Source organism: Vulpes vulpes, chromosome 16 (assembly GCF_048418805.1).
Source record: "Vulpes vulpes isolate BD-2025 chromosome 16, VulVul3, whole genome shotgun sequence".
In the NCBI taxonomy this organism is placed as follows: domain Eukaryota; kingdom Metazoa; phylum Chordata; class Mammalia; order Carnivora; family Canidae; genus Vulpes; species Vulpes vulpes.
In genome coordinates this window covers 55,241,026-55,266,988 of record NC_132795.1, presented here as the reverse complement: position 1 = coordinate 55,266,988, position 25,963 = coordinate 55,241,026, and the positions used below count along the sequence as shown (strand labels likewise).

At 39.9% G+C, this 25,963-nt stretch overlaps 1 protein-coding gene across 15 annotated transcripts in view; it reads left to right on the top strand.

Annotated features, from left to right (window-relative positions):
* Positions 1–25,963, top strand: part of TNRC6B (trinucleotide repeat containing adaptor 6B) — a 241,986-nt gene that overhangs the window by 115,493 nt on the left and 100,530 nt on the right. For 2 of the 15 annotated variants that reach the window (XM_072741230.1, XM_072741219.1), the window contains exon 1: positions 2,705–2,939. The exons of 11 other annotated variants lie outside the window; for them this stretch is intronic. In XM_072741230.1, the coding sequence (XP_072597331.1) occupies positions 2,935–2,939 (5 nt within the window). In that variant the 5' untranslated portion in view covers positions 2,705–2,934. Of the gene's footprint in view, positions 1–2,659; positions 2,940–25,963 lie in introns of those variants that run through there. 2 more of the 15 variants (XM_072741226.1, XM_072741225.1) reach the window with 2 other exon arrangements.

The window sequence follows — 25,963 nt, the reverse complement described above, 5'->3', positions numbered from 1 at the left end:
TTTTGTTACTTTGCATCCTTCCCTTGTAATAGTACAATTTAAAAACACTGTTTAATGGCTAATATAAAAAAGTACAGCAAATATATCACGGAGTACAAAATGTCTGGAAATACAGTGAAAATGTGTTTATTCCAGCTTTTTCTTCAGATGAGCAAGTAGACTAATTGCTTTAAAATTAGAGGTATCTCACAAAACAAAGTTGTCTAGAGGTTGAAAACATTGATCATAATATTTGAAAATAGAATATTTTGTTTCATAAATGTGTTTGTTTATGACTGACACAGTTTGTTTATGTCTGACTTTTCAGCAGCTTGTTCAACACAAAGAAACACACACATATATGTATATATATTTATACAGTAATATTCTGCATTGGGGAATGGAGACTTAGCAAAATTATAAAGAAACCATGTCCATCACAAATTAAAACAAGGCAGCTATACAGTCTCCATGCATTTTAACATGTTGAGCATGCTCCACGTAAGTAAGCTTTCCGTAACTCATCTGGAAGGTATTGGAAGGATAAAAATAGACTAAATATTCAAAATTTCCATCCATTGAGTTTCCTGCTTTTGCCTACATCTCAGTTGTCAGTCTAGGTCTTGGCTCTTGCTCCACTCAGGGCTTCAAGAAGACCTGGAAGTGGTGGAAGCCTTTTACACCATAAATATTCAAGCCGCCAGGTCATTGAGGCATAGGCTCCCCCTGCCCTGAAACAGCTCCTCTCCTGTTCTTCTGTTGGAGTGGAAAAAGCAAAGGAGGGAGGCTGTATGAAGACCCAGAAGCCAGGATGACAAACCTGTGGGATTTAGGAGGGGGTCATAGGTTCCTTTTTGAGGAATGTCAGGCTTACAGAATCCATGGGGTCTCTGCTGGATTGCATGTCAGATTATACTTGGTCAGCCTTGTTCATTTGGGAGACTCACTGTGGATCCCACTTTTTTTGGGTTATAGAAATAGATGGAGTCTTGACAGTCACCAGGCACTTTTGTCTGCTTTCTATCATTTTAGTTACTTTATTTCCAAAGCAATCCTTAGAAGAAATAGATGGAAGTGAGTTTCTAGAAACAATATGACTTCTGTTCTTTATATTTGGATGGCAGATTTCCTCCTGCCTAGCACTTCTGAGTGGAAGTCTGAGGAATTCATTCATTTGTTTATTCACTTATGTTGGTCCTCAGATGGCAGTGAAGGAAGATGTGGTGTTTGTTGTTATAGACACTGGGGAAGATCAACAATAGGCAAATTCTTATGCAGATAATAAATTGTGATTATGACCAACGCTATAAAGAAGTAGTAAAGGATGTTATGGGAGTGTTGAATAGGAAGACCTGGTCTCCACTGGAAGGGTCAAGAAAGCCTTCCTGGGGTAATGACTTACTTTTGAGATGATAAGGATAAGATGAACAGAGCTGCTAAAAGAAAGAAGCTAAGTGCAGAGCGGAAAGGAACCCAAGATACCATCTAGTGATGTCCAATCTTTACATTCCAGTCAGAAAACTGAGCCTTGGGAGGTAAAGGGATTTGCCTAACTAAGCTTGCACAGCCTGATGGCCCCAGGGCTAGAGATACAAACTCAGCATGTCTTTCTTAGGTGGGTATAAATAGAGAATGCCAGGCTCCCTGCATGGAGCCTGCTTCTCCCTCGGCCTGTGTCTCTGCCTCTCTCTCTCTCTGTGTCTCTCATTAATAGATAAATAAAAAGGTGGAGAGGCACCTGGGTGGCTTAGTGGTTGAGCGTCTGCCTTTGGCTCAGGTCGTGATCCTGGGGTCCCCAGATTGAGTCCTGCATCAGGCTCCCGAGAGGGAGCCTTCTTCTTCCTCTGCCTATGCCTCTGCCTCTCTTTGTGTCTCTCATGAATAAGTAAAATCTTTAAAAAAATAATAATAATAAATTAAATAAATCAAGAATGCATATAGCCAGAAGAAGGGACTTAGAGATGGGAAAAGCAGGTAGGTCTTAAATTCCGTGCTTACTCTTGTCAGCTGCAGAACTACTTCCTCAGGTGGGAGAGGAATTTAAAGAGGGTTGGAATCTGCCCTATCCTAGAGAAAGTCAGCTTGCTAATACCGCAGCATGGCTTTTATTTGGAGTCAGGGAAGGACGTATTGAACATATATACACCTGAAACAATAAATGTGGGCTTCATCTGGGAAACCAGTCCCTATTCTGCTTCTGTCTAGCTGTGTGATTTAAGTCACTTAACGTCTCTGAATTGCCAGTTTCAGTTTATACCTGGGTATATCTCCTTTTAGTCTTCTCCTATGCATTTTAGGAGCTTGTCAGAGATCAGTTGTGCCCTGTATTTCACCTTAATCTTTAAAAACTAGTCTCTTCTTTGGCTAAAACATTGTTTAAGCCCCCTTTTAAAGAGCAGTTTGCCAGCCCATGCTTGCCCAAACATCTAGAGAATAACTGTAGCAAGCAATCCAAGCTCCAGGATCTGCAAGAATCGTTAGCAACTGAGCATATTTCTATAAACCAATAAAGGTTTTTATATTTTGTTCATCTGTTACCCTTATGCTGTTGCCACTTTCACATTCACTGTGTGTAGGCGGAGAGTATGAGATAACAGCCTTTCACAAATGAAAGTGAGTGGAAAAGGGCTGCTTTCCCTTTAAGGCAGTTTCAACCCCAGCTCCCTCCCCTTTCCTGATTGACAAACCTACCCGAAGTCACATGATCCGCCTCTATTTGAAGGTCACAAAAAGCTGCTTCCTTTAGAGACAGAGGGGGAGAGAGAGAGCAAGAGGGAGAGTGAGTGAGAGAGAGTTAGTTCAAGCCAAAATGGCCGACAGAGTCTCTGCTGGTTTCTGAATATTTAAAATACAAAAAAACAGATAGACAAAAAGAAATCATTTTTTGGACCTTTTTTCATTTCCATTTCTACCTTGTATGCCTCAATTTGCTGGATTTAAGCACTGCTGCACTTTATGAGGTTGGTAAATATTTTCAATTTTTTTAAACCAATTGATTTATATGGATCTTGTCTAACCGTTTTCACTAGTGCTGTTGCAAATGGACATTTGTGTAGCATGGAGACTGGCTTCAGACATTTCGTGAATCTGTGTAAATCAGACCCGTGATGTACTTTTGGTTCGGCATTTTAGAAATGGAAAAGCCTTGCTAGAATATTTAAAATTTGAAGTGATTTAATTGCACTTTTAATTTATATACAGATTTTCATCATCATTTCTGTCTTGCAAATAAATGAAACTACGAGTAACTGGAAAATTGATATTTAGAAAGGTTTTTTTTTTTTTTTTAAAAACACAGACCTCTCCCTGCCCCCTTAAATCTGCTGCAAAAATTTGCATAAATATAAATGGGTTTGCATTCTTTCGGCTGCTAAGGCCGACAAAGGATCTGGGAGGGCAAGCAGTACCACGGGAAAGCGCTTTTTTTTTTCTCCCCCTTAAAGCTAGGCCATCCTTCCTAGAGAGATGTAGAACCTAAAATAAGACCTGATACATTTTAAACATCAGGCTGGGGGCGAGTGAACACCAGGAGGTTTGGGGTTTGTAGATTCCCCTGCTTGAAAACCTCCCAAGCAATGTGTGGATCACCCCTCTCTTTCCTGCGCGCGCTCATTTGCACTGGGTCTCTGTGTGTGTTCTCAAATGTGCAGCCAGATGCGCTTTTATTTTGATCGTGGTTTGAACCAAATGGCAGGACTGTCTTGTAAACATGGTGTTTTAAAGATCGAAACAGCTATTCACCCCATTAGGAATGAGTTCTTTATCAGCTTCTCCCTGTAGACTGGCCTTCTCTGTTTCTCACAGATTACAGTTTTTGTTTAATTTCACACAGATGACCTGGGCTTTTCAGCACAAATTCAGCATCTGTGTGTGTGTGTGTGTGTCTGCCTGTTTGGGTCGTATATCCATTGTTGAAGTGGTCATTTAGGGTCACATAAATAGGTAGCTGTATGTATGTGTATGTTAGTTACCTCTGAAACCGTGCGGTGCCCTCAAGTTAAATTCCATTACTCCCAGTCCAGGATTCTAGGAAGCCTGGGAGCAGGGAGGGAAGAAAGCTGAAAACTTGCTTTCTCAGAGCCACCTCCCCCTATCATTGTAAGAGTGTGATGTAATGCTTCTCGTCTGGTGGGCTGAAAGGATCGTAGTTTGTGATGTGGCGGGGAAATTGCCCCCACCTCTGAGTAAATTACCCCACCCCCTCTGCACATCTCTGGCTCTAAGAGGCCTTGTTTTCTTTTCTTTTTTCTTTTCTTCTTCTTCTTTTTTTTTTTCCTAATTTGTATCCTCCTGATTTATGCGTGGCATACTGGCATGAGAAAGAGACTGTTCTTCTAAATCTGTTACAAAGTATAGTTTAGAAAGGCATTTAAAAGATGCAAATAGGTGGAATTGTCATATCCCCATCATTAAATATGTAGACTTGGATTAAAGCTAATTAAGCATAAATGGAATAATTTTAATCAGAAGGGAGCAGTGTTTTTGTTTCCTTTTTAATTAATCTAATTATAAGATGCTTGCTGGGCCTGCAAGTGTTAAAAAAAAAAAATGGAAGAAATGCTGGCCCGTTTTGAAAATTTGACAGTCTGGAAGAGGGTGTGTAGTGCTTTCAAAAGCTTTATTCACTGTTCAAATGGATTGGCCCCTTGTGCTGAAAATGGCCTGTTTCTTTGGGTCAATTGTGTGTAGATGAAGGGACTTTCACGCTAATTTAACAAAAAGACTCTACATTTGAATACATAAAGATAATTAAAGTTCTCTGTCTCTAAAGAGCAAGTATTTTATTATTTTTCTAAAATTAATGTTATTATATTAGTAATCGAAATAAGTAGAAAAGGGACAATTTAAATTCAGTGTACATTTTTTGGTGATACAGGTTCAGCTTTTGTGTAAGAGGGATTGGAAACATTACATTAAAGAGGTAGTCTGGAACAAATTTGTCTCTTGAAAAAATTTTTTTACAGCTTGAATGTAAAGGAAAGACAGAAATTATCATAGTGATAGGGAGTGTTGCTTTGTGGTGGACCTAAGGAAAAATAGCTCTCATTATTGTTTTTTTTTTTTCTGAAAATGAAAGCGCTCATTTGGGGCTTTACTTGTTAGATGATTCATTTTACACCCATTTCCTAAGTTGGCCTTATAGAAGAAGAGTGAGAAAAACCTAAGCTTTCCATGTTATGCCATTAACTTGTTTTTGTGGACTGTGTAAACATGTGAACGGCAGGTTAATTCAGTGTGTGGAGCGGAGGAACCAAAAGCAGGATGCCTGTTCTCTCGCAAGAAGGAGAATGCTGTAATGAACATGAACAGAATGCCATCTGAATCTTTGAAATGTTTTTATAAATATTCTTTTTTCTTAGACAGGTTGAAAAGTGAGATAAATAAGACCTGGTTTCACGTATGTTAAGCGTTATGGCTCTGGTGAGTTTCAGAAGCTCAGCTGCCATTTTGGATCTAAGTTCCTGCAGAGCCAATCCTGATGGCACACCAAAACTATGGTAATTCAGACACAAATAAAAATGAGTAGTATATCAAGTGTGCAGATGGATAGTATTTAATTTGTGCCTTTTGTTGAAGTTTTCTTTCTGTTGATAGTGTGAAACGAAGCTTTAAAAACTTTAGAGATGTGGCTGATACCATGAAGCGCAGACCCAGGGATCTTAGAACTTGCATGTTATGGTTTTTCAAAATGAGACGGCGTATGCAGAGGAAGTTTCTTACTGGAGAAAACGAATATGATTCTTACTTAAAATGCCCCCCGCCAATCCATATTTCCTTTTGCTGGGTCTACTTGTGATTCTGTAATAATGTCATTATTCACAACACTGCTCTGTCTCAGAAAAAATTGTTACAGATTCACTATTAAGATTTTACTGAAACCCCAGAGAAATTGATAGCGCTGATCTATCAGAAGTGGTATCTTATTTTTAAACTGTTTCTCAGTCCTTCTATCCGGGTGCCAGAAAGGAAGCATAGGCATCTTTGATATTTAGCGCAGACTCCATTCTTGTTCAGTTTTGAATGGCTGTTTGTTCTTCTCTGCCACCTCTAGGACCGTCCTTTAAAAATAAACTTCTAAAAATCGAAGCAGAAACTTCTAAGGCTTTTCCAGTTCTTCACCTCTGCAAGAGACACTGAAAGAGTGATGTGAGATGATGAGGGCTTCAGGTTCTACAGAGCCGCCTCAGCAGATAACAATAGTAGGGGGGTGGTCCTCACTCTACCCATCTGCCCCATGACTGAAACATTTTGGAGAAATTTAATTTTTCTAACTTAGCATGATCACTGTTCTTCTGCAGTATAAACTGGACAAGGCCGCAAGGCAATACAGATAAATGTGCTTTGCTCCTGCCCTCAAGAACTACCAGACTAGCAAAGGAAGATACTCAGATAAAGAGGCCAACACAACTTGGTGCTGTGTGCAATAGTTAGAACTAGGTACCTGGTACAGGAGTATCCTGAGGACCTGCATTAGGAGAGCCCTTATTTAAAGCAGCTAAATAATTACTCGTTTTTAGTCATCATTTGGTTATTAGATTTTCATTAAACGTAACTTGTGATTTATAGATACGGTTTTTCTGGCTTCTTTGGTTGGGGAGGGGGCAGCATATGCTATTTTTTTCCTAGGATAGTGTTGTTCATGGATTTACGCTAACCACCTTCTTTCACCCCTCTTTCTATGGTTGGGGCTGGTGGTGGGGTGGGCTGGGGTGAATTGGAGCCACTTGGCCTAAAAAGGGGGTTTATCCCACAACAGTGACATTTCAACATTTTCCTTTTTCCCCTTCCTTCCTGTATCCATTCAGCAGTCATTTATTATGTCCTGGCGTGTGTTGGGTGCTGTTGTAGGTGCTGGGGGAATCTAAGAATTAATTTGGTCAGCCCATTGCCCTGAACAGCCACTTGGTTGTTCATAAGGAAATATTCACCATCTGGTGAATATCTAACCAATCACTTTGGATTAGGACCAGGATAACACTGTAGCTCCTTCTACCTCATACATAGTCTCTTTGCTGAGAATCAGAAAATGAATGGTAATTTTTGCTTCTGGTAGTTCCAGAGATTTCCATTTAAGGTTGGATAGGATAGTCCCCTTATTACCCATTTTCTTTAGCCATGCAAAAGTATCTCCTCAAAATTATCTTTTTTTTTTTTTTTAAATGTTTTTTAAATATTTTTTATTTATTTATGATAGTCACAGAGAGATAGAGAGAGGCAGAGACACAGGCAGAGGGAGAAGCAGGCTCCATGCACCGGGAGCCTGACGTGGGATTCGATCCCGGGTCTCCAGGATCGCGCCCTGGGCCAAAGGCAGGCGCCAAACCGCTGCGCCACCCAGGGATCCCTCAAAATTATCTTTTAAGTGATGCCTGTGAACCTTGCAACCTAAATTACCTCCCTGGTTTCTCTACCACATCCCTCAGTTTTACCATTTTAATATCCCTTATAATTCTGTCACTATCTGAAGTTACATTATTTGTCACTCCTCACAAAACCATATGCTTCCTGAGAGCAGATTTTGTTTTGCTCATTGCCCAGTCCCCAATATCTAGAACTGGGCTTTAACAGGAGTGAATGTTTGATAAAAATGTATTTGAGTTAGATCTGAGTATAAGGTCACTAGGACGAGCTATGTGACCATGAGTCCCTGTTTGTTCATCAGTAAAATGGGGATAATACACTGTTGTGAACCATAAAGGAAATGTATGTAAGAGCTGGCACCTCATTGCCTTGCTTAGTAAGTATTTCCTTCCCCTTTGCTCTATCTCCCTTTGTTAAATAAACCAGAAACACTTTTACGGCCTCATAGATGCCTCCATTCTTTCTCCTGGCTTGCAGGATCATGAAACGTGTGTGGTGATTGCACTGAGCTTCAATCTGGATAAAGACAAGGAGTGCTGAGCCTTTTCTTTTTGTTAAAAAGTCCCTACCTACATTCCTAGGGTCTGAGGTCGTCTCTTCATGCTCTCTAGTTTCCTGCAGGCTCTGCCTCTGTGATGTATCCACATTTGCTTGACTGCTTTTCATACATTCTGTGTTTTGCATCAAAAATTTCTCAACAATTTCAGATGAGTTGGTTCCAAGTTTATAAGACAAAGGAGAACATAAATACAGTGTCTTTTCCTTCATTGTGATTATTCTGAGTCTATACCTGTACATTCTGTTTACTTAACCGAACTATTAATAGTTTCCATTCAAAAGACAGGTAAAATAAAAGCTTAGATCAGTTACCCACTTTACACAATGCTCTCAAATAAATAATAGATGTCCTGGAAATGGCTTTCATTCATTGACTTTGGAATTTTTTTTTTTAACTCCGAAAACTATCATCTGTTTACTCATTCATTCAGCAAATAATTACTGAGTACCTATTACATGCTGGATATTGGGATAAATTGCTAGCCTAGCAGAAGTGTGAAGGTTTCCCCATTGCTGAAGTTAGAATATAAATGCAAAGAAACTCGCCAGTGCTGAGTGTTGGATGATTGCAAGGGAGGGACATCCAACCCAAATAGAGGTACCAGCTTGTGCAAGGGCCCTAGACAAGAGAGTACATTAGCATACGTAGTTGAAGCGTGATGTACATAGGGAAAGAGATGATCTGGGAAATGAGAAGTGAAGCTGTAAAGATAAACACTGGCCAGATGCAGAGGGTCTGTAAGCCATGTTTGGAAGTCTTGATCTTAAGAAAAATTAAAGAGTCTTCAGCAGGAATGTCACCTGTTCAGATTGGATTTTGGAAAGATGACTCTGGTTGCACTGTAGGAAATGGTTGGAGAGTTGAGTATAATACCAGATAGTATTACAGGCATTCCGGGTAATGGTGGCCTGAACTAGCAGTAGAATTGGGAAGAAGTAGGTAAATCCAGAGACATTTAGGAAGATTTCACAGAACCTGAGTGCTGCATATGGGGAAATTAAAGGTGATGCCTCTTTTATCTGGCCTGGGCTACTGATGGGATGGTGGTATCATTTGCTGAGTAGGGGTCCATTCAAGAGACAGGTATGGTATTGAGATTATGAATTCATTTGGAGTTACTGAATTATGAGACATCAGATGAAGGTCTGGAGCAATTCAGTATCTGGAGATAAAGATTTGAGAATCATAGGTAGTCCCAAGTCCTCCAGCATTTTTCTTTTTAAGTTGATTTCTTTGGTAAGCTGTCCAAAGATGGCAACAAGCAGTACAAGGTACTGTTGGTGCTATTAAGGGGACACTATTCTATAAATAAGATAAGCCCATGTACTCCCATTATCATGATGGTTGCCATTAAAAATACCAAAAGAGGGGATCCCTGGGTGGCGCAGCGGTTTGGCGCCTGCCTTTGGCCCAGGGCGCGATCCTGGAGACCCGGGATCGAATCCCACGTCGGGCTCCCGGTGCATGGAGCCTGCTTCTCCCTCTGCCTATGTCTCTGCCTCTTTCTCTCTCACTGTGTGCCTATCATAAATAAATAAAATAAAAAAGAATTAAAAAAAAATAAAAATACCAAAAGAGTTTGAGGGAAGAGAAAGACTAATTTTAGTCAGGTTGATTATCAAAGGCTTTATGAGGACCATGTATTTGAGCTAAGCCTAAAAGTTTGGTCAGAACTGTATAGAGTGCAGAGCAGTCCAGCTGGAGGATTAGTTATGTCCAGGGAGAATTGTGATGGGAGTGCAGAGGTGTATAGGGGAGCTGAGACACCTGCTCAGTAGTTTGGATTGCTAGTAGTTTGGACAGGAGACAGAGGGGACTTGTTGAAAATGTGTTAGCAGTGCGATCAAAGTGATTTTTGAGAATGTTAAATGGAAATGAGCCAGAGGACTAGGGGATAATTTAGAGTCATGCAGGCTAGTTGTGGTAAAAAGGGACTGATGAGAAAGGGTCTATTATAAGATTGCTATGGTATGGCTAGAAGAGGGACCAGGGACCCTGGGTTTTCAAGATGAATGACAAGAGTCTTCAGGAGGAGTGAAGATGTACTCCAGGTCAGACATCCTGAGTTTAAGTCGGTGGGACTCCCAGAGGCAGCTGTTTAGCAGGCAGCTGGTAGTGTGAATGAAGCTGAAGCTTGAGAAAGAGGTCAGAAATGGAGATAAAGGATTGGAAGTCATCCACATAGACGCGATAGCTGACGCTGTGAGTGGATGAGCTCACCATGAAAGTGTAGAATGAAAAAGAGAACTGAGAATAGGTCCTTGGGGACAGGAAGAGAAAGAGGACCTGGGAAAGGATTAAAAGGAAGGTGATTGTATAGGATAGTTTGGAATTGTTGCTGAAGAGGAGGGAAGGCCTTTTCAATCTCAGAAGTGGTTAGCAGGTAGAACAAGTATATGGTTACGTTAGCATTCCCGAACCTAGTGTTGGGAGGTGTTCCAATGGGACAGGTTTGGGACTCATGAGCATCAACCAGTAGGAGTGGAATGTGAGGGGTACCTAGCTGGCCCAGCCAGTAGAGCATGCGGCTCTTGACCTTGGGGTCCTGAGTTCTAGCCCCATGTTGGATATAGAGATTGCTTAAATAAAATAAACTTTAAAAAAAAAGGAATGTGAGTCATGTGTTAGTTTACATTTTCCAGGAGTCACATTAAAAAAGTAAAAGCAAAAAAAAAAAAAAAAAAAGTAAAAGCAACAGGTGAAAATAATTTTAATAATGTGTACTTTATTTAACTTAATATGTGCAATATATTATCAATTTAACATGAAATCAATTTTAAAATACCTAAAAATTAAATGTTTGACATTCTTTTTTGTCATACTGTCTTTGAAATCTGGTACGTATTTTATGCTTACAACACATTTCAGTTTGAACATGAAATTTTCATTGGAAATACTTGATCTGTATTTAGATTTTATAGAATTTACAGTTAAAAAAGTACACCCACATGCCCAAATTTTTCCAAAGATACAGAAGTTTTCCAGTAATGGAAACGAGTATCAACTTTAAATTTTAAATTAATTGAACAAAAATACAATTGAAAATTCCATCTGCAAGTCACACCAGTCTCATTACAGGTGCACACTAGCCATATGTGGTTACCATATTGGACAGAGCGGGGTTATGCAAAGTAAATGGGTTACCTTACAGCTAATGTGCATTTTGAAAATAGCCACAGCATCACAAAACATTTTTATCATCACAAAGCATTTCATAGGACTGGTGTTTCTTAAAACACATGTTGGATTCTGCTGGTGTTTTTAGAATTCGATCAGATCCTAACTTTGCATGTGAAGAGATGAACTTTTTATTTTTCTGCAAGTGCACAGATTCCAAAATTTTTTTTTCTTAGATTTTATTTATTTATTCATGAGAGAGACAGAGAGAGAGGCAGAGACATAGACAGAGGGAGAAGCAAGCTCCTTGCATTGAGCCCGATACGGGACTTGATTCCAGGACTCCGGGATCACGCCCTGAGCCAAAGGCAGATGCTTAACCGCTGAGCCACCCAGGTGTCCCTCAGATTCCAAAATTTGAAACGGAAATTTAAAACATTGTTTTGGCTAGAGTCAAAGGATGGCACATTGGTAGAAGTTCTTAAACATGATTTGTGTCATCTTTCAGAATTGCCAGATGCAGAGACTTACATTGAAAAGTACATTAAGTTGGAGAGTTGGGAGCACTCCTGCCCCCTTTATTACCTTGTTCAATTCTGGAGTCAGTGAGCTGGTGGTGGCTCCAGGCAGGGAGGTATGAAATTAGGATTTGAGTGTTCTTGGAAGCCTTCAGTCAGTGGTCCCAGCTACCTGGGGTAGGTGGAGGTGTTTACCAGGGATAAAAGGAGTGCCAAAGGGCTTATTACTTTGTGCACGTATTTCACTTCTCTTTGGTGATTTGCAGGCTGTTTGACCTTATACTGTTACATTATTTTGTATTTCTTGCCATCCTAGACTAGTGTAATACTTACTAAATATGAGTAGTTCATAAAAACTAGGTTCAAAGATTTTTATTTAATCTTCTCATTGATTTAGATTGCTTTGTAGTTACTAATTAGACCTTTTAAGGAATAACCAGTAAAAATAGAAATTATCTTGAATTGTAGTTGGAATCAAACCTTGCTTGCACTGGAGAATAAGCAGTGGTTTTTGGTTGCTGCACAGTTTCATTTCAGTGGACATAGGAGAGCTTATTTTTCCGTGAAGTGCCCTGTAAGAGTTTGAAATGTCAACTCTTCTGCAAAGTCCTGTGTTTTGTTTTGCTTTTAATCAATATGGAAATTAATCCCTTACATTTTTGTTTTCCTTTAGAAGGGCACTTTGGTTATCCATTTATGCCTTTGTAAAAACCAGACTGTATAGTGGTAGGTTTAAGTAATAAATGCTGTAATAAGGCCAGAGACCTAGCAGAAGAACCCTCTTTCCTCTCTCCCAGGAGCCCAGAGCAGCATCTTGTATCTCTTGATGCCATTGTTTCTTTTGCTCCTTTGCTTATAGAAAATAATTGCTGTTCTTTTTATGCCAAGAAATCCCTATTTATAAGCTGAAATTAGATAGATAATTTAGTAACTTCAAACAGTGGCTTTCAAACTTCTTGTTTGGCTCTACACTAGGAAATGCCATTTGTGTTGAGGCTTTGTACATATGTGACTGTATACATATGTGCAAAAGTATTGACTTTCTGCTACTATGTGTAATGTATTCTGATATATTCTATTCAAGTCTGTTTTGTTAAAAAAAAAAAAAAAACCACCAGCCCAGGGGTGCCTGGTTGACTCATTTGGTTAAATGTCCAACTCTTGATTTTGGCTCAGGTCATGATCTCTGACCTGTGCTCTGTGGCTCTGTGCTTAGCTGGGAGTCTGCTTGAGGTTTTTGCCCTCTCTCTCTGTCCCCCCGCCCCCACTTGTGTACACTCTCTCAAAAAACAAAAAACAAAAAACAAAAAACCCACACACACATATACACGCTTAAAAAAACAAATAACACCCCAAACCACAAAAACTGATCCCAACCCACTAATTTAATTTAATGATCCACTAAGAATTGTCTCACTGAGATTGGAAGAAGTTTTAGGGAACCACGCATGAGACATCATATTCTAGTTTTCCTGGTCAAATATATCAGTCCACTCAGTTATCACACCAGCCACATTCGTAAGGGATTTTAAAAAATGTTAATTTGTTACTTCAGTGGGTGGGAGATGGATATTTTTGATGACCAAAATGTTCTCCTTCCTGTCCAGAGCATTCCATTCAGATCAAAAAGGAGTTGACCATCCATAGTGAAGAATGGAGATATAGTTTTCCTCTAGATTTTAGAGAAACTTAAGTAGGAAACACCCTTTTATCAGATTATATATTATTTCTTGATAAGCCCCATAGAACACACTATCATATGATCTTTGGAAGGGGCAGGGGACACTTCCTGTCCCCTCTCTAGGTTTCATAAAGATGTATTTCTGCTGTTAACACATTCTGTTTTCACACACACCTCAATACATTTCAGGATTTCCCCCTGTTTTGGGGGGGTACTAAAAAGTTTGCCTATAAACAAAACAAAACAAAAACCTTCCCTGATTCTGAATTAAACTGGTTTTTGCCCACTACAGGACTTAGAGTCTTTAAGATGCTAATGTGCGTTGGAAATCTTAAGTGATGTGTATATATAAAATCTTAAGGCACCAGGTTTTTTGTTTTTGTTTTTTTAGACGCAGTTTGAGGAAATGCATCGTTAGGTTTCCATTTTGGTTATTCCTTTCTAAAACTATGTCCTAGTCACACAAGCTTTTATTTGGCCCAAGTCTCTTTAGACACTCTCACATGGTGGTTCCCAGACTTGAGTTCCAGGGAACTGTGACATTGTAAAAGCACTATTGGGATCCAACACAAGTTACCAGTTTAAAATTTCCCAGGTAAAGGCATTTTTAAAAAACTCACCATTTGTTACCATTGTTTCAAAGAAAAAACATTTTAACAAACAGTTGAATGGAATAAGAGACATCTCATTAAGTTGAAGATAGGTTTATGAAAACCATTACATAAGGAAATATAGATCAGCACAGGTACTAAAGTTCAGCGTTTGGGAACCACATCCTAATTATAGACCATCTCCTATCATGTTTTACAATTAACTGTGTACTTCCTGGTTTTTATTAGCCTCACTCATAGGAATAAACCTTACTTCAAGTTCTGGGACTACCTTCCTTCATTCTTATTTATGGGCTACAGTGGTGATGATTTCATTGACTCATACTTTTTAAAAAATTACTTTGTTCCCTCTGCATATACTGTAAGCAAGTAACCATTCTACTTTACTGCAAGAAAAAAAAAACCCAACAAGCTAATTCCATTAAGTGCTGAGCAGTTGTAGAATCTAAAGTAATTAAAACCTATAGCAAATTTTATTTTATTTAATAAAGTTTATAGTGATGATGATTAAGTAGAAGTGGCAGGTAGATCACAGAAATAAATAATGAGACTTATGTTTTTGTCAGGCTGTTGGCCCTTTATGAGTAATGAAGAATGGTCATGGCACATTTTGTCCTAGTATGCACATTTTTATGTCCACCATCCCATTTGCACATTTTAAATGACCAAGACCTTATATCTGGCGGTCCCACATCAAACGTCCCCTCTGTCTTCTTCAGCCAGAGAAAGCGCTTCTTAGGTGCACTGTAATCAAGGATTGCATGGCCAGCAACTCGCTGGCCTGCTTGGCGGTGATAATGCTATCAGCTGGTTGTGGGAGTGGCAGCTCCAGGGAGGGCTTTGCCTCTTCAGCATGGAGGAGGCCTGGGGTAGGTGAGGATAAGGGGAGAACTGGGGGTTAGCAGTGGAGAGTATTTGGGAGCAGTAACATGTAGGGTAGACTTGAGTTTGAGCAGAGCATACTGCAGGTTCTGTGCACTTGGAAGAGTTTATTACCTAAGTGTTTTTATGTCAGAGGCTGTATAGTGCTGGGAATTACAAAGATAAAAAAACAACCTGACTTATCTTTGGGACTCAACCAGTGAGGCTGCCTGTAATAAAGATAAAAACATGATGCCCAGAGACCCTCGAGGATGGGAAGACAGGCCTAGGGCACTGGGGAAGTCTCACCAAAGAGGGAACATTTAAGCTGTGTCTTAAAGGGAATTAGGACCCACTTGGTGGAAGGGATGGTGAGGGAATGAAGGGCGCTATAGTGTTGGGGTTAAGAACTCAGGTTCTGGAGTCCGGATAGCCATGTAGTTAGGTCAGCCCAGTGTTAGGCAAGTATTATCTGTATGCCTCAGCTTTTCTCACTGGTAAAATAAGGTATAATAATAGCACCTACCTCAAAGAATAGTTATGAGGATTAAATGAGAACACATTTGAAGTGTTTAGCATATTGCTTGAAGTCAGTGTTAGCTACCATTTTCATTAGTTTTTGTTTTTGTTTTTGTTTTTGTTTTTTTGTCAGCATTTTAGGCAGAGGAGAGAGCATAAAACAGAGGAGGAGTTAGGGACTGGGCGAGGGTGGGAGTTGCTAACGTACTAGCAGAACACAAGGTCACACTGAGCAAAAGTGGAAGGTTTGGTTGGCCTTTGAGTATTCTAAGAAATTTGGATTTCATCTTGTAGAAAACAGTTTAAAAAACTTACTTCACTTGATTTCCATGTTGAGGATCTGATGGAGGGGGGAGAGATTGTTCCCAGTCAAGGCAAGAGGGGTGACTAGAAAATGTAAATTAAGATAGTGATAATAAAGATGGAAAAACCAGATTTTGGAGACACTTCTGAAGTGTAATCCATTAGATAAGATCAGAAAGGAAGGAGTTGTAGGTAAGCCCCAGGCTGGGTGAATGAGTGATGCCATGAGTCAGCATGGGTGTTCAGTGGGTAGAGGAGAGATGTTGAGTACGTAGTATGATGAGGATGGGATCTGAGAGGCTGTACTTTTGCTTTGGACACATTTTATGTGTTTACTGGGCATTTAATATAGCTGGGCAGGTAGAGATAAGGGTCTGGAGCTCAAGAGAGAAGTTTCCCAGACATCAGTTTACCTCTAGATATGGTCATCTAGGCGATGAGAGTGACAGTGTTTCCTTAGCAGATGTTCAGAAGAGTGGGATGAAAACAGGAAAAAGGGTGCTGCAGGAGAAACCCAGACAGGAAAGAGTTTAGGGAAGTAAAGGATAATCATCAGGGAGTCAGCAGAGATAAGACCTGAATTTGGGTAGTTAGATTGGCCTGGAGGAGCTCAGTGCATCAGATTCAGGGTTCTCTTGAGTCCAGCAGCCTCAGCACATTGTCATCCTCTTTGCCCCTGTTGTAACATTGGGAGGTATCCCCATGTGTTTGGGGGTCTTTTTTTCTGTCAATACAGTGAACAGCTGTGGGCCAGAAACTAGTTGTACTAGTTCTATAACCCCAGCACTGTGAGAGACAGCAAATGCTCAGTGGACTTTTTTTTTTAATTGAAATGTGATTGACATGGGACCCCCCGGGTGGCTCAGTGGTTGAGCATCTGCCTTTGGCTCAGGACATGATCCTGGAGTCTAGGATTGAGTCTCACATCAGGATCCTTGTGGGGATCCTGCTTCTCTCTCTTCCTGTGTGTCTCTGCCTCTCTTGTGTGTTTCGTGAATAAATAAATCTTAAAAAAAAAGAAATATGGTTGACATACAATGTGTTTTAGGTGTACAACATATTGATTTGACAATTCTGTACATTATGCTATGTTCACCATGATTTGTGTAGCTGCCATCTATCACCATACAGCATTATTTTAATGTTATTGACTATATTCCCTATGCTGTACATTATATCCCCATGACTTACTTATTTTACAACTGAAAGTTTGTGCCTCTTAATCTCCTTCACCTACTTTGGGAACCCCCAACCCCCTCCCCCACAACCAATTTGTTCACCATATTTATGATTCTGGTTTTGTTTTGTCTTGTTTTGGATTCCACATATAGGTAAAATCATGGGTATTTGTTTTTCTCTGTCTCATACACTTAGTATAAGACCCTCTAGACCCATCCACCAATGGCAAGAACTCATTCTTTTTTTTTTTTTTTTTTTAAGATTTTACTTTTAAGTAATCTCTGTACCCAGCACAAGACTCAAACTTAGAACACTGAGATCAGGAATCACATGTGTTACTGACTGAGCTAGCCAGATGCCCAAGATCTCATTCTTTTTTTATAGCTGAGTAATATTCTACGTTTGTGTATATACCACATCTTCTTTACCCATTCATGTGTCAATGGACACTTAGGTGGCTTCCATATCTTACTTATAGTAAATAATATAATAAATGTAGGGGTGCATGTATATGTTTTCGTATTAGTGTTTTGTTTTCTTTGGGTAAAATACCCGGTAGTGGAATTGCTGGATTGTAGAGTATTTCTATTTTTACTTTTTTGAGGAACTTCCATACTGTTTTCCACAGTGGTTGCACCAGTTTACATTCCCAGCAGTGCCCCAGGGTTCCCTGTTCTCCATATCCTCGCCAACACTTGTCATTTCTTGTCTTTTTGATACTAGCTATTCTAACTAATGTAAGGTGATACCTCATTGTGGTTTTGATTTGCATTTTTGTGATGGTGAGGTATGTTGAGCATCTTGTGTCTGTTTGCCATTTGTGTGTTTTCTATGGAAAAATGTCTATTCAAGTCCTCTGCCCATTTTTAATCCGATATTTAGGTGGTTTTTGTTTTTTGTTTTTTTTTTTTTTGCTTTTCAATGAGCATTTGTTGAATGAATAAATGAATCAAGGATGACTTGGATTAACTCAACAAATACCTATTGAGTGTGAGTGTCCCAAGTGTTTTAATAGCTATACTAGTCTCTAGGGATAAAACAGTAAGCAAAATAGATAAAAATCTCTCCCCATCTAGGCATTACATTCTAAAGGATGATTCAGGTTCAGGGGAAGGAGCAAGTAGAGAGGTAGCGATAGAAAGTATAGAATGAGCTCTGTGTCCTTATCCACAGACTGAGCTTGGCACCCATAGGCATTTGGTACGGTTAGTTGACTTGAATGTGGGAGGGAGAGTCCAAGAAGAGAACTGAGGTGTGGGAAGAGATTTGCCACATATATGACAGGTTAGCGTTGGAGAGGGAAAAGTAAATTTGGAAATAGAAGGATATTGAGGGAGTTCCCTTGAGAGACATTTACCTCTGAATGGGAATCACTCCTTTCTCTAAATTAAAAGATGAAGTCTGAGCAGATAAAGGGGAGCCTAAAGAGAGAAAACATTTGCAAAAGCCTTCCCACCTCCACCACCAAAGAAAAGGAAGAAAATCACAAAAAGAAACTTCTCCCAGCTTTCAGGGCTCAGCTGAGAGAGAAGATCCTTCATTTGTGATTGCAGTGTTGGCCTTGCAGGCTTTTTCCAGTAAGTCAAGGTGAAGAATGCAGTTGGTTAGGGTTCATCTGAGGCTGAGTGAGGATTGGCCTAGAAAGGTAGTGTGGGATAACCAGGGGTGAAGTCTTCAGGGGATTGCTAGTTGATGTTGGTGAATGTTTGGGAGTCCAGGCCCCATTGGGAGTAGGATAAAAACGGGTGCGGCAAATGACCAGAGGGTCATGATTAGAGGAGGTGAGAACTTCCATATTACAAGGGAAAGAGGAGTGTGAGGCTGGCATATTCGGTGGAGCACAATGACTCTTGATCTCAGGGTTGTAAGTTCAAGCTCCATGTTGAATGTAGAGATTACTTAAGAAAAAAAAAATTAAAGAAACAAAGGGGAAACAAAACTATTTGCTGTGTGCTTCCTGTAAGGAATATCAGGCACACTGTTCTAAAAGCCTTGCATACGTTCACTCGTTGAATCTTCATGAAGACCCTTCGAGTTAACTACTGAGAGGATGACTGTCCTGCCCAAGGTTACACAGGTAGGACAGTGGCCTGGGCATCCTTGGCTGCTGCATTTGTGTGTGCTTGAGCACTATGTTCCACTGCCTTAGGGGGTAGCCAGGCATGAAAACTTCTCCGAGGCCATGTTGCTTTGCTATTGCTGGGCCACTCTTCTTCCTGGAAGAAATATTTGGGGTAGCATGGAAGGGTGTAGTCAACTGTTGCCTCCCTTTGTAAAAAAAAGGTTCTGTATTCTAGGGAACAGTATATTTATGTAGAACTCTCAGTTTTGGGATCCCTGGGTGGCGCAGCGGTTTAGCACCTGCCTTTGGCCCAGGGCGCGATCCTGGAGACCCGGGATCAAATCCCACGTCGCGCTCCCGGTGCATGGAGCCTGCTTCTCCCTCTGCCTATGTCTCTGCCTGTCTCTCTCTGTGTGTGACTATCATAAATAAATAAAGAAAAATTAAAAAAAAAAAAAAAAGAACTCTCAGTTTTTTCCCACCTGCCTTGCTCAGGCCCAAACATCCTTTAATAGGAAACAAAGATGATTTCACAATTAGAGAAGACTTTATTTTTTTATTTTTTTTTAAGATTTATTTATTTATGATAGACCTAGAGAGAGAAAGAGAGAGAGAGAGAGAGAGGCAGAGAGGCAGAGACACAGGAGGAGGGAGAAGCAGGCTCCATGCCAGGAGCCCGACATGGGACTCAATCCCGGGGCCTCCAGGATCGCGCCCTGGGCCAAAGGCAGGCGCTAAACCACTGAGCCACCCAGGGATCCCCTAGAGAAGACTTTAAATGCCTATTGGTTTATGAGTTCTCCGAGCTGCAGCACATTTATGCATCTGTACTCTTCCCCCGACTAAACTGAGGAGAGCCAGACCAGATTGAGGGATGGAGAAAGACTGAAGAAAAGCTTGGCTGATGTGTAGTGCTTACAAAGTGGGAAATTTGGCCATGTTGCCTGTTGCAGAAATAGTGGTAGTGTCAGCAGGGGTGTAGCAGCAGGTAAGGAGTTTACAGTTCTCAGTTTGACAAACAGAACTGTGTTCTCTTATCAGGGAGAGTCCCTCGTGTTTTAGGTTACATAGGCCCTTCTGGGTAACTAGTTGGACCTCTGTTGGGTGAGGAGTTTAGTCCCTGGCCCTGAGTCCTCCACCTGTGTCTGAGGGTCTGAGGTCTGTGACGTATCACTCAGAGCTTGGGCTCTTTGACCTTTGCTTGGAGGCTGTTAGGAAGCAAAAAGGCTTTGCAAATGAAATGTGTAGACCACTATATCCTTCTCTATGAAGAAGGAATTGCTTGTGGAAGCAACAGGGTATTGGTAGTACCTCAGCATTTTATTTGCATTCTTTTATTTTATTTATTTATTTTTTTATTTATTTGCATTCTTTTAATATCTGGCTTTGCTCTTGAGGCAGTTTGAAAGAAATGCCCTTATATCTTCCATCTCTTCCATATAACAAATCTTCATGATTTTAAAAGAAATGACACACCAAAACCACATAATTTTACATGCCAAAAGCTTAGATATTTCAAACATTGAACGTACAGAGAAATAGATCATGTGATATTATTTGCTGGCAATTTTTAGAATCACTCCTGATTCTAGTGTTTTATGTTGAAGCCATGTGTTTGAAATGTTTTACATATTGGGACCTTTGTGGTTCTGTTTGGTTCACTTCTGGGTACTGGCATATTTTTGTCTTTGTCATTTTGGTTTTTTTAAAACACATTGCTAGGCTAGTCATAGTTGTATCACATTATTGACACCTGTGGCTGTTTTGTTTTGTTTTGTTTTCTAAGATTTTATTTATTTATTTAAGAGTGAGAGAGCATGAGTGGAGGGACTGCTAGAGGGGGAGAGACAAGCAGACTGCCCCACTGAGCGGGAAGTCTGACACAGGGCTCGATCCCAGGACCCTGAGATCATGACCTAAGCCAAAATCAAGAGTCATATGCTTAACGGACTGAGTCACCCAGGTGCCCCAACATCTATGGTTTTGAAAATTGCTTATTACCTCTAGTGGATTTTTAATAACATGATCTTTTTTTGTCAGATATTAAATCTTAATATTTAGCCACTGGTATTGACAGAGCTGGTTAGGAAGAAACCAGAGATAACCCTTAGGCTGGGATCAACTGGGGTCTTCAGGACTAGTTGGCATCTTTATTTGGAAGTCAAAACAAAAAATATAGCCTATTTATTTCTCATTCCCCCTGTCCCCCATGAATATCAGTACTATTCTTCTGGGTAAGGGTTAAGTTGGTTGCTCATTTTTAGGTCATGGAACTCTTCTTGCTGTTATTTTTTTCATGTTTCCCTTATTTTGGTCAGGGGCAGTGATAGGGCAGGTAAAATTTAAGAAGGCAGTTAATGATCCATGTTCTTCTATAAGTTCTCTGTAAGGTTCTGTGTGACCAAATTGGAAAACGCTGTTCTCTGAATGATACCAAATTTTTCTGTGAGGCTGCGGATGGGATTGGGGATGGGGGTCATGAACACTCATACTCCTTAAGTACCTGCTATATAGCAAGTACTTCCCATTACCTAATTTAGTTCTCATGACAACCTGATGTGGAGAATGATTTGCTCTTAAGAAAGATGGCATGCCCAAAGCTTGGTAACTGGTCTGAGGCCACATCAAGAACATAGAGGCACTAGGTGCTGTAACTCCAGAACATGTTCTCTTCTTGAGCCTTTGGAAATGCAGTACAGGCTAATTTGTTATCTGGGTGAATCCCTGTTTTGTAAAGCAGAATGTTCAAAGTATGGACTCAAATGATGGGAACTGATGGCTTTATGGGGGAGCCCTCAGCAGTGCATCCATAATAAATAATGAGGGACAGTGGGGCAAGAACTGATGACACACAGAGCATGAAATTTGGGGGGCAGTCCTGGGTGGTCAGTGAAAGGCACTTTCTTTTTGATCAGCATGATAGGTTAACTAAAAAAGAGAAATCACTGAATGATCAAAAACGTGATTTTAGATGATTGATTTAAAAGCCAAACTGATTAATAAAGAGACATTTTAAAAAGCAGTTTAATTTTATCAAGTTTAAGTAGTACTACTTAAACTGTAGTCAAATAGAGGAGTTATCAAAGCCATAATGAAGAAAATAGAAATCATTTGTAATTAGACAATAATTAAAGGCAAGTACATGCCCAGTGATTTTAAAGTGCTTGAAAACAATTAGTTTTCTTAAGTAGGTTAAACATCTGGGTTACAAGCTTGTTTACACTATTAATTTACTTAACAAACCTGTTCTTCAGAGGTGATGCAAAAGTGAACTTCAGCTTGGCTGTCTGGTTTATAACAAGTTCCAGTTTAATGGATACTATTGTTAAAAAATATATTTTTAAACATTTAATTTTTAAAAATATTTTTCTCTTCCTCATCTCCTTCCTGAACAATTCAGTCATGAGGAGTATAGGTAGACCGAGAAGGTAGGTGCCCTGGCCAAAGGTGTCACAGCCCAAGTAGGATGAGAAGCCTTCACACAAAGGACTGGTGTGTTGTATTAGAGCCAAAGAGAGGTGAGAAGGGTATCCACATAGAGCTGGAGTGGCAGCAGCATTGGGAGATTGGTTAAATACAGAAGGATTGATCAGATAAGTGTGTTAAGGATAATGGGAACCAACAATTCTCACAGTTGGAGAAGAGAGTTATAGATGTTAAAAAGGGGAAAACTATAATAAACTTTGTGATAATAGATTAGAGTCAGAATGTTAGTGTGAACTCATGGATTTTAATAAGTATTAATAAATATAGAAATACTACAGATGTAAAATGCATGTATGTATATTTACTTTTAAGATTTATTTTTTTATTTTGAGAGAGAGCGAGAGAGCACATGTATGAGCAAGCATGGGGCTGGCAGAGGGAATGGGAGAAAAAGAATCCCAAGCAAACTCCCCACTGAGTGTGGAGCCCTGCGTGGGACTTGATTTCACAACCCTGAGATCATGACTTGAGCCGAAATCAAGAGTCAGGTGCTTAACCGACTGAGCCACCTAGGTGCCCCTATATGTGTGTATTTATATGTAGTACATGCATACATACATTTCTTAGGTCTTTCCATAGAGAGGAAGAGAGTACCTGGGAGCAGCAATACCCCAATAGCAATGAGCAAATCACATGCCCAGACTTGGCCTCAAAATACCATTTTCTAGTAAAAGGGGCCTTAGCTTATTGAAGAATGGCTGATAATAGGATTAGAGCAGGAAAGTTTACATTGAACTTGGAATATTTTATGCTAGAAAAGGAGACATTTTTATTTTTATTTTTTTAAAGATTTTATTTATTTATTCATGAGAGAGAGAGAGAGAGAGCAGCAGAGACACAAGCAGAGGGAGAAGCAGGCTCCATGCAGGGAGCCCGACGTGGGACTCCATCCGGGGTCTCCAGGATCACGCCCTGAGCCGAAGGCAGGCGCTAAACCACTGAGCCACCCAGGGATCCCCGCAAAGGAGACATTTTTATAGAATGATGGAGACACTTCAGAAGGATCTAGAAGCCAGTTTGAAGGGGCTCCTACTGGGCCAAATCTGGGATAATTTGATTATCAAAATTTAAGATGTCAAAGTCATTGACTAAAACCTGTTGAATAAGAATAAGGGTTCTCATACAATTTCACCTACTTTGCAATGAAACCTATGTATGGACTTATAAATAAATTTAGAGTTCAATGAATAAGTTATTTAAATTTCAAAGTACCTTCCCACAAAACACCTACTGAATACAAAGAGGAGAAAGAATACAGTGGAGAAGTCTGACAGGCACCACCCTAACCAAGTGATCTGAATCAATCTCACTAGAATGGGACAAATTGAAATTGTGTCACATGTTAGGACACAGTGAGAAATAAGCATCACTTCCGTGATACTCGTGCCAAGGTACATGACCTGAATCTAATTATGAGATACATCAGACATACCCAATTTGAGGGACATTCTACAAATTAAATGGCCTGTGATCACCTTCACAAGTGCCAAGTCCAAGCAAAACTGAGGAACCATTTCAAACTGAAAGACACTGAAGGGAAGGTCAACTAAATGCCATGTGTTTCTTAACTGATCCTTTTGCTGTAAAGACTACTGCTGGGGCAGGTGGCAAAACTTGAGTGGGGCCTGAAGATTAAATGGCAGTAATGTATCAGTGCTAATTTTCTGTTTTTGATAGTTGTATTGTAGTTACTTAGAAGAATTTAAAAAATATATTACGGTATTTGGGAGGATGAAGCATGAGACTGATAACTTATTCTGGGAGATAGAGTTCTTTCTTTGTATCATATTTGCAACTTTTCTTTAAGTTTGAAATCATTTCAGAATTTAAAAATAATTTAGAAAGTAATATTCTTGCCCAAACATTGAAATCATGAGGAGTGGGACAGCCCCGGTGGCTCAGCGGTTTAGCACTGCCTTCGGCCCAGGGCATGATCCTGGAGTCCCGGGATCAAGATCGAGTCCTACGTCAGGCTCCCTGCATGGAGCCTGCTTCTCCCTCTGCCTGTGTCTCTGCCTCTCTCTCTCTCTTTCTGTGTCTCTCATGAATAAATGGATAAAATCTTAAAAAAAAGAAAGAAAGAAAGAAAGAAAGAAAGAAAGAAAGAAAGAAAGAAAGAAAGAAAGAAAGAAATCATGAGGAATATATAAAATTATAATTCCCCCATTTCTCATTTTAAAATCCCTCCCCACTCCCCCTCAGTTCTACTTCCTGTTAAAAACTAATGCATATTCTTCTAGGCATTCTACTTACGTATATATGGGTGTGTATATAATATATATTGTAGATTATATTGAGTATGATGTGCCGGGCATTCCTCAAAACTACAGTGGTCATCCATCAGAAGGCACAGTCCTTGCCCCCCACTCCCCACCCCCACATTATAACTGCATGATGTGTTATTTGAAGGTATTGTTTTTTTAAGCTCCCTGTCCTGAGAGTCAGTGCAGTGTTGCGGGGTGGGGGCTTCTGCTCTAAATTTGTGTCCCTCTGGCAACTGAGCAATCTTACTCAACTTTATTGTACCGCAGTTTGTTTGTTTTTCTCTTCTCTTCTCTTCTCTTCTCTTCTCTTCTCTTCTCTTCTCTTCTCTTCTCTCTTCCTCTCTTCTCCTCTCCTCTCCTCTCCTCTCCTCTCCTCTCCTCTCCTCTCCTCTCCTCTCCTCTTCTCTTTTCTTTTCTTTTCTTTCTTTTCTTTTTTTTCTTTTCTTTTACCACGGTCTCTTATCTGCAGATTGGAGAGGTTACTAGTCCCCATCTAAGAGTATTCTCATTTTGAGAACGACAGAACACGAAACATGCAGGGTACCCACAACTTCTGTGTGGTACATAGCAAGCACTCAGTGAACGTTAGCTATTCTGAATATTTAGGTTATTGGTTTTTATTTTTATAAATACTGTAGGCTTAAAATTGCCTTTAAACATATTCTTGCGTACTTAGCTTTGGAAACTTCTAAAAACCGTTGGTGACCTTTCTGCCATGAAGTTTTGCTTTTAGTGGATTTGTTAGAATGATGTAAAAACCCAAATAGAGTGTGGGGAACACTTGTTTGCAGTTCCTTCCTGCATACAGCTGGACCTTAAGCAATGTGAAATATAAAATTTTGGCTTAATTCCAGATTTCTCTCTGCTCGAGTGTTGGTCTGTTAACATTGTTTTTATATGGAAATTTGTTTCTGTTCAAATAATTTTGGAATAGTTAGATGAGTTTTGTCTAAGTTTGAAGAACTCATTTAATGCAGATCACTAAGAAACGTCCAGTTACTTTTGTCTCAAATAGTATAAGCCTAGGAAACATCGTATGTGGTGTTTTGAAAAGTTTGCCTGATTGATTTTGAAAGTCACAGAATTCGTACTTGTTTTACTTAAGCTAAAGTCACCTAATTTGATGTTTATGTTCCTATATACCCTGCTACAGATGCTGCTTTAAAAACCAAAGTAGGGGGGATCCCTGGGTGGCGCAGCGGTTTGGCGCCTGCCTTTGGCCCAGGGCGCGATCCTGGAGACCCGGGATCGAATCCCACGTCAGGCTCCCGGTGCATGGAGCCTGCTTCTCCCTCTGCCTGTATCTCTGCCTCTCTCTCTCTGTGTGACTATCATAAATAAAAAAAAAAAATTAAAAAAAAAATTTAAAAAACCAAAGTAGGCTTTTAAAACCTCCAAATGACTTTTTTTTTTTTTTTTTTTTTTTGCCTCTGGGAGACCTATTTTACAAATGACCAACTTT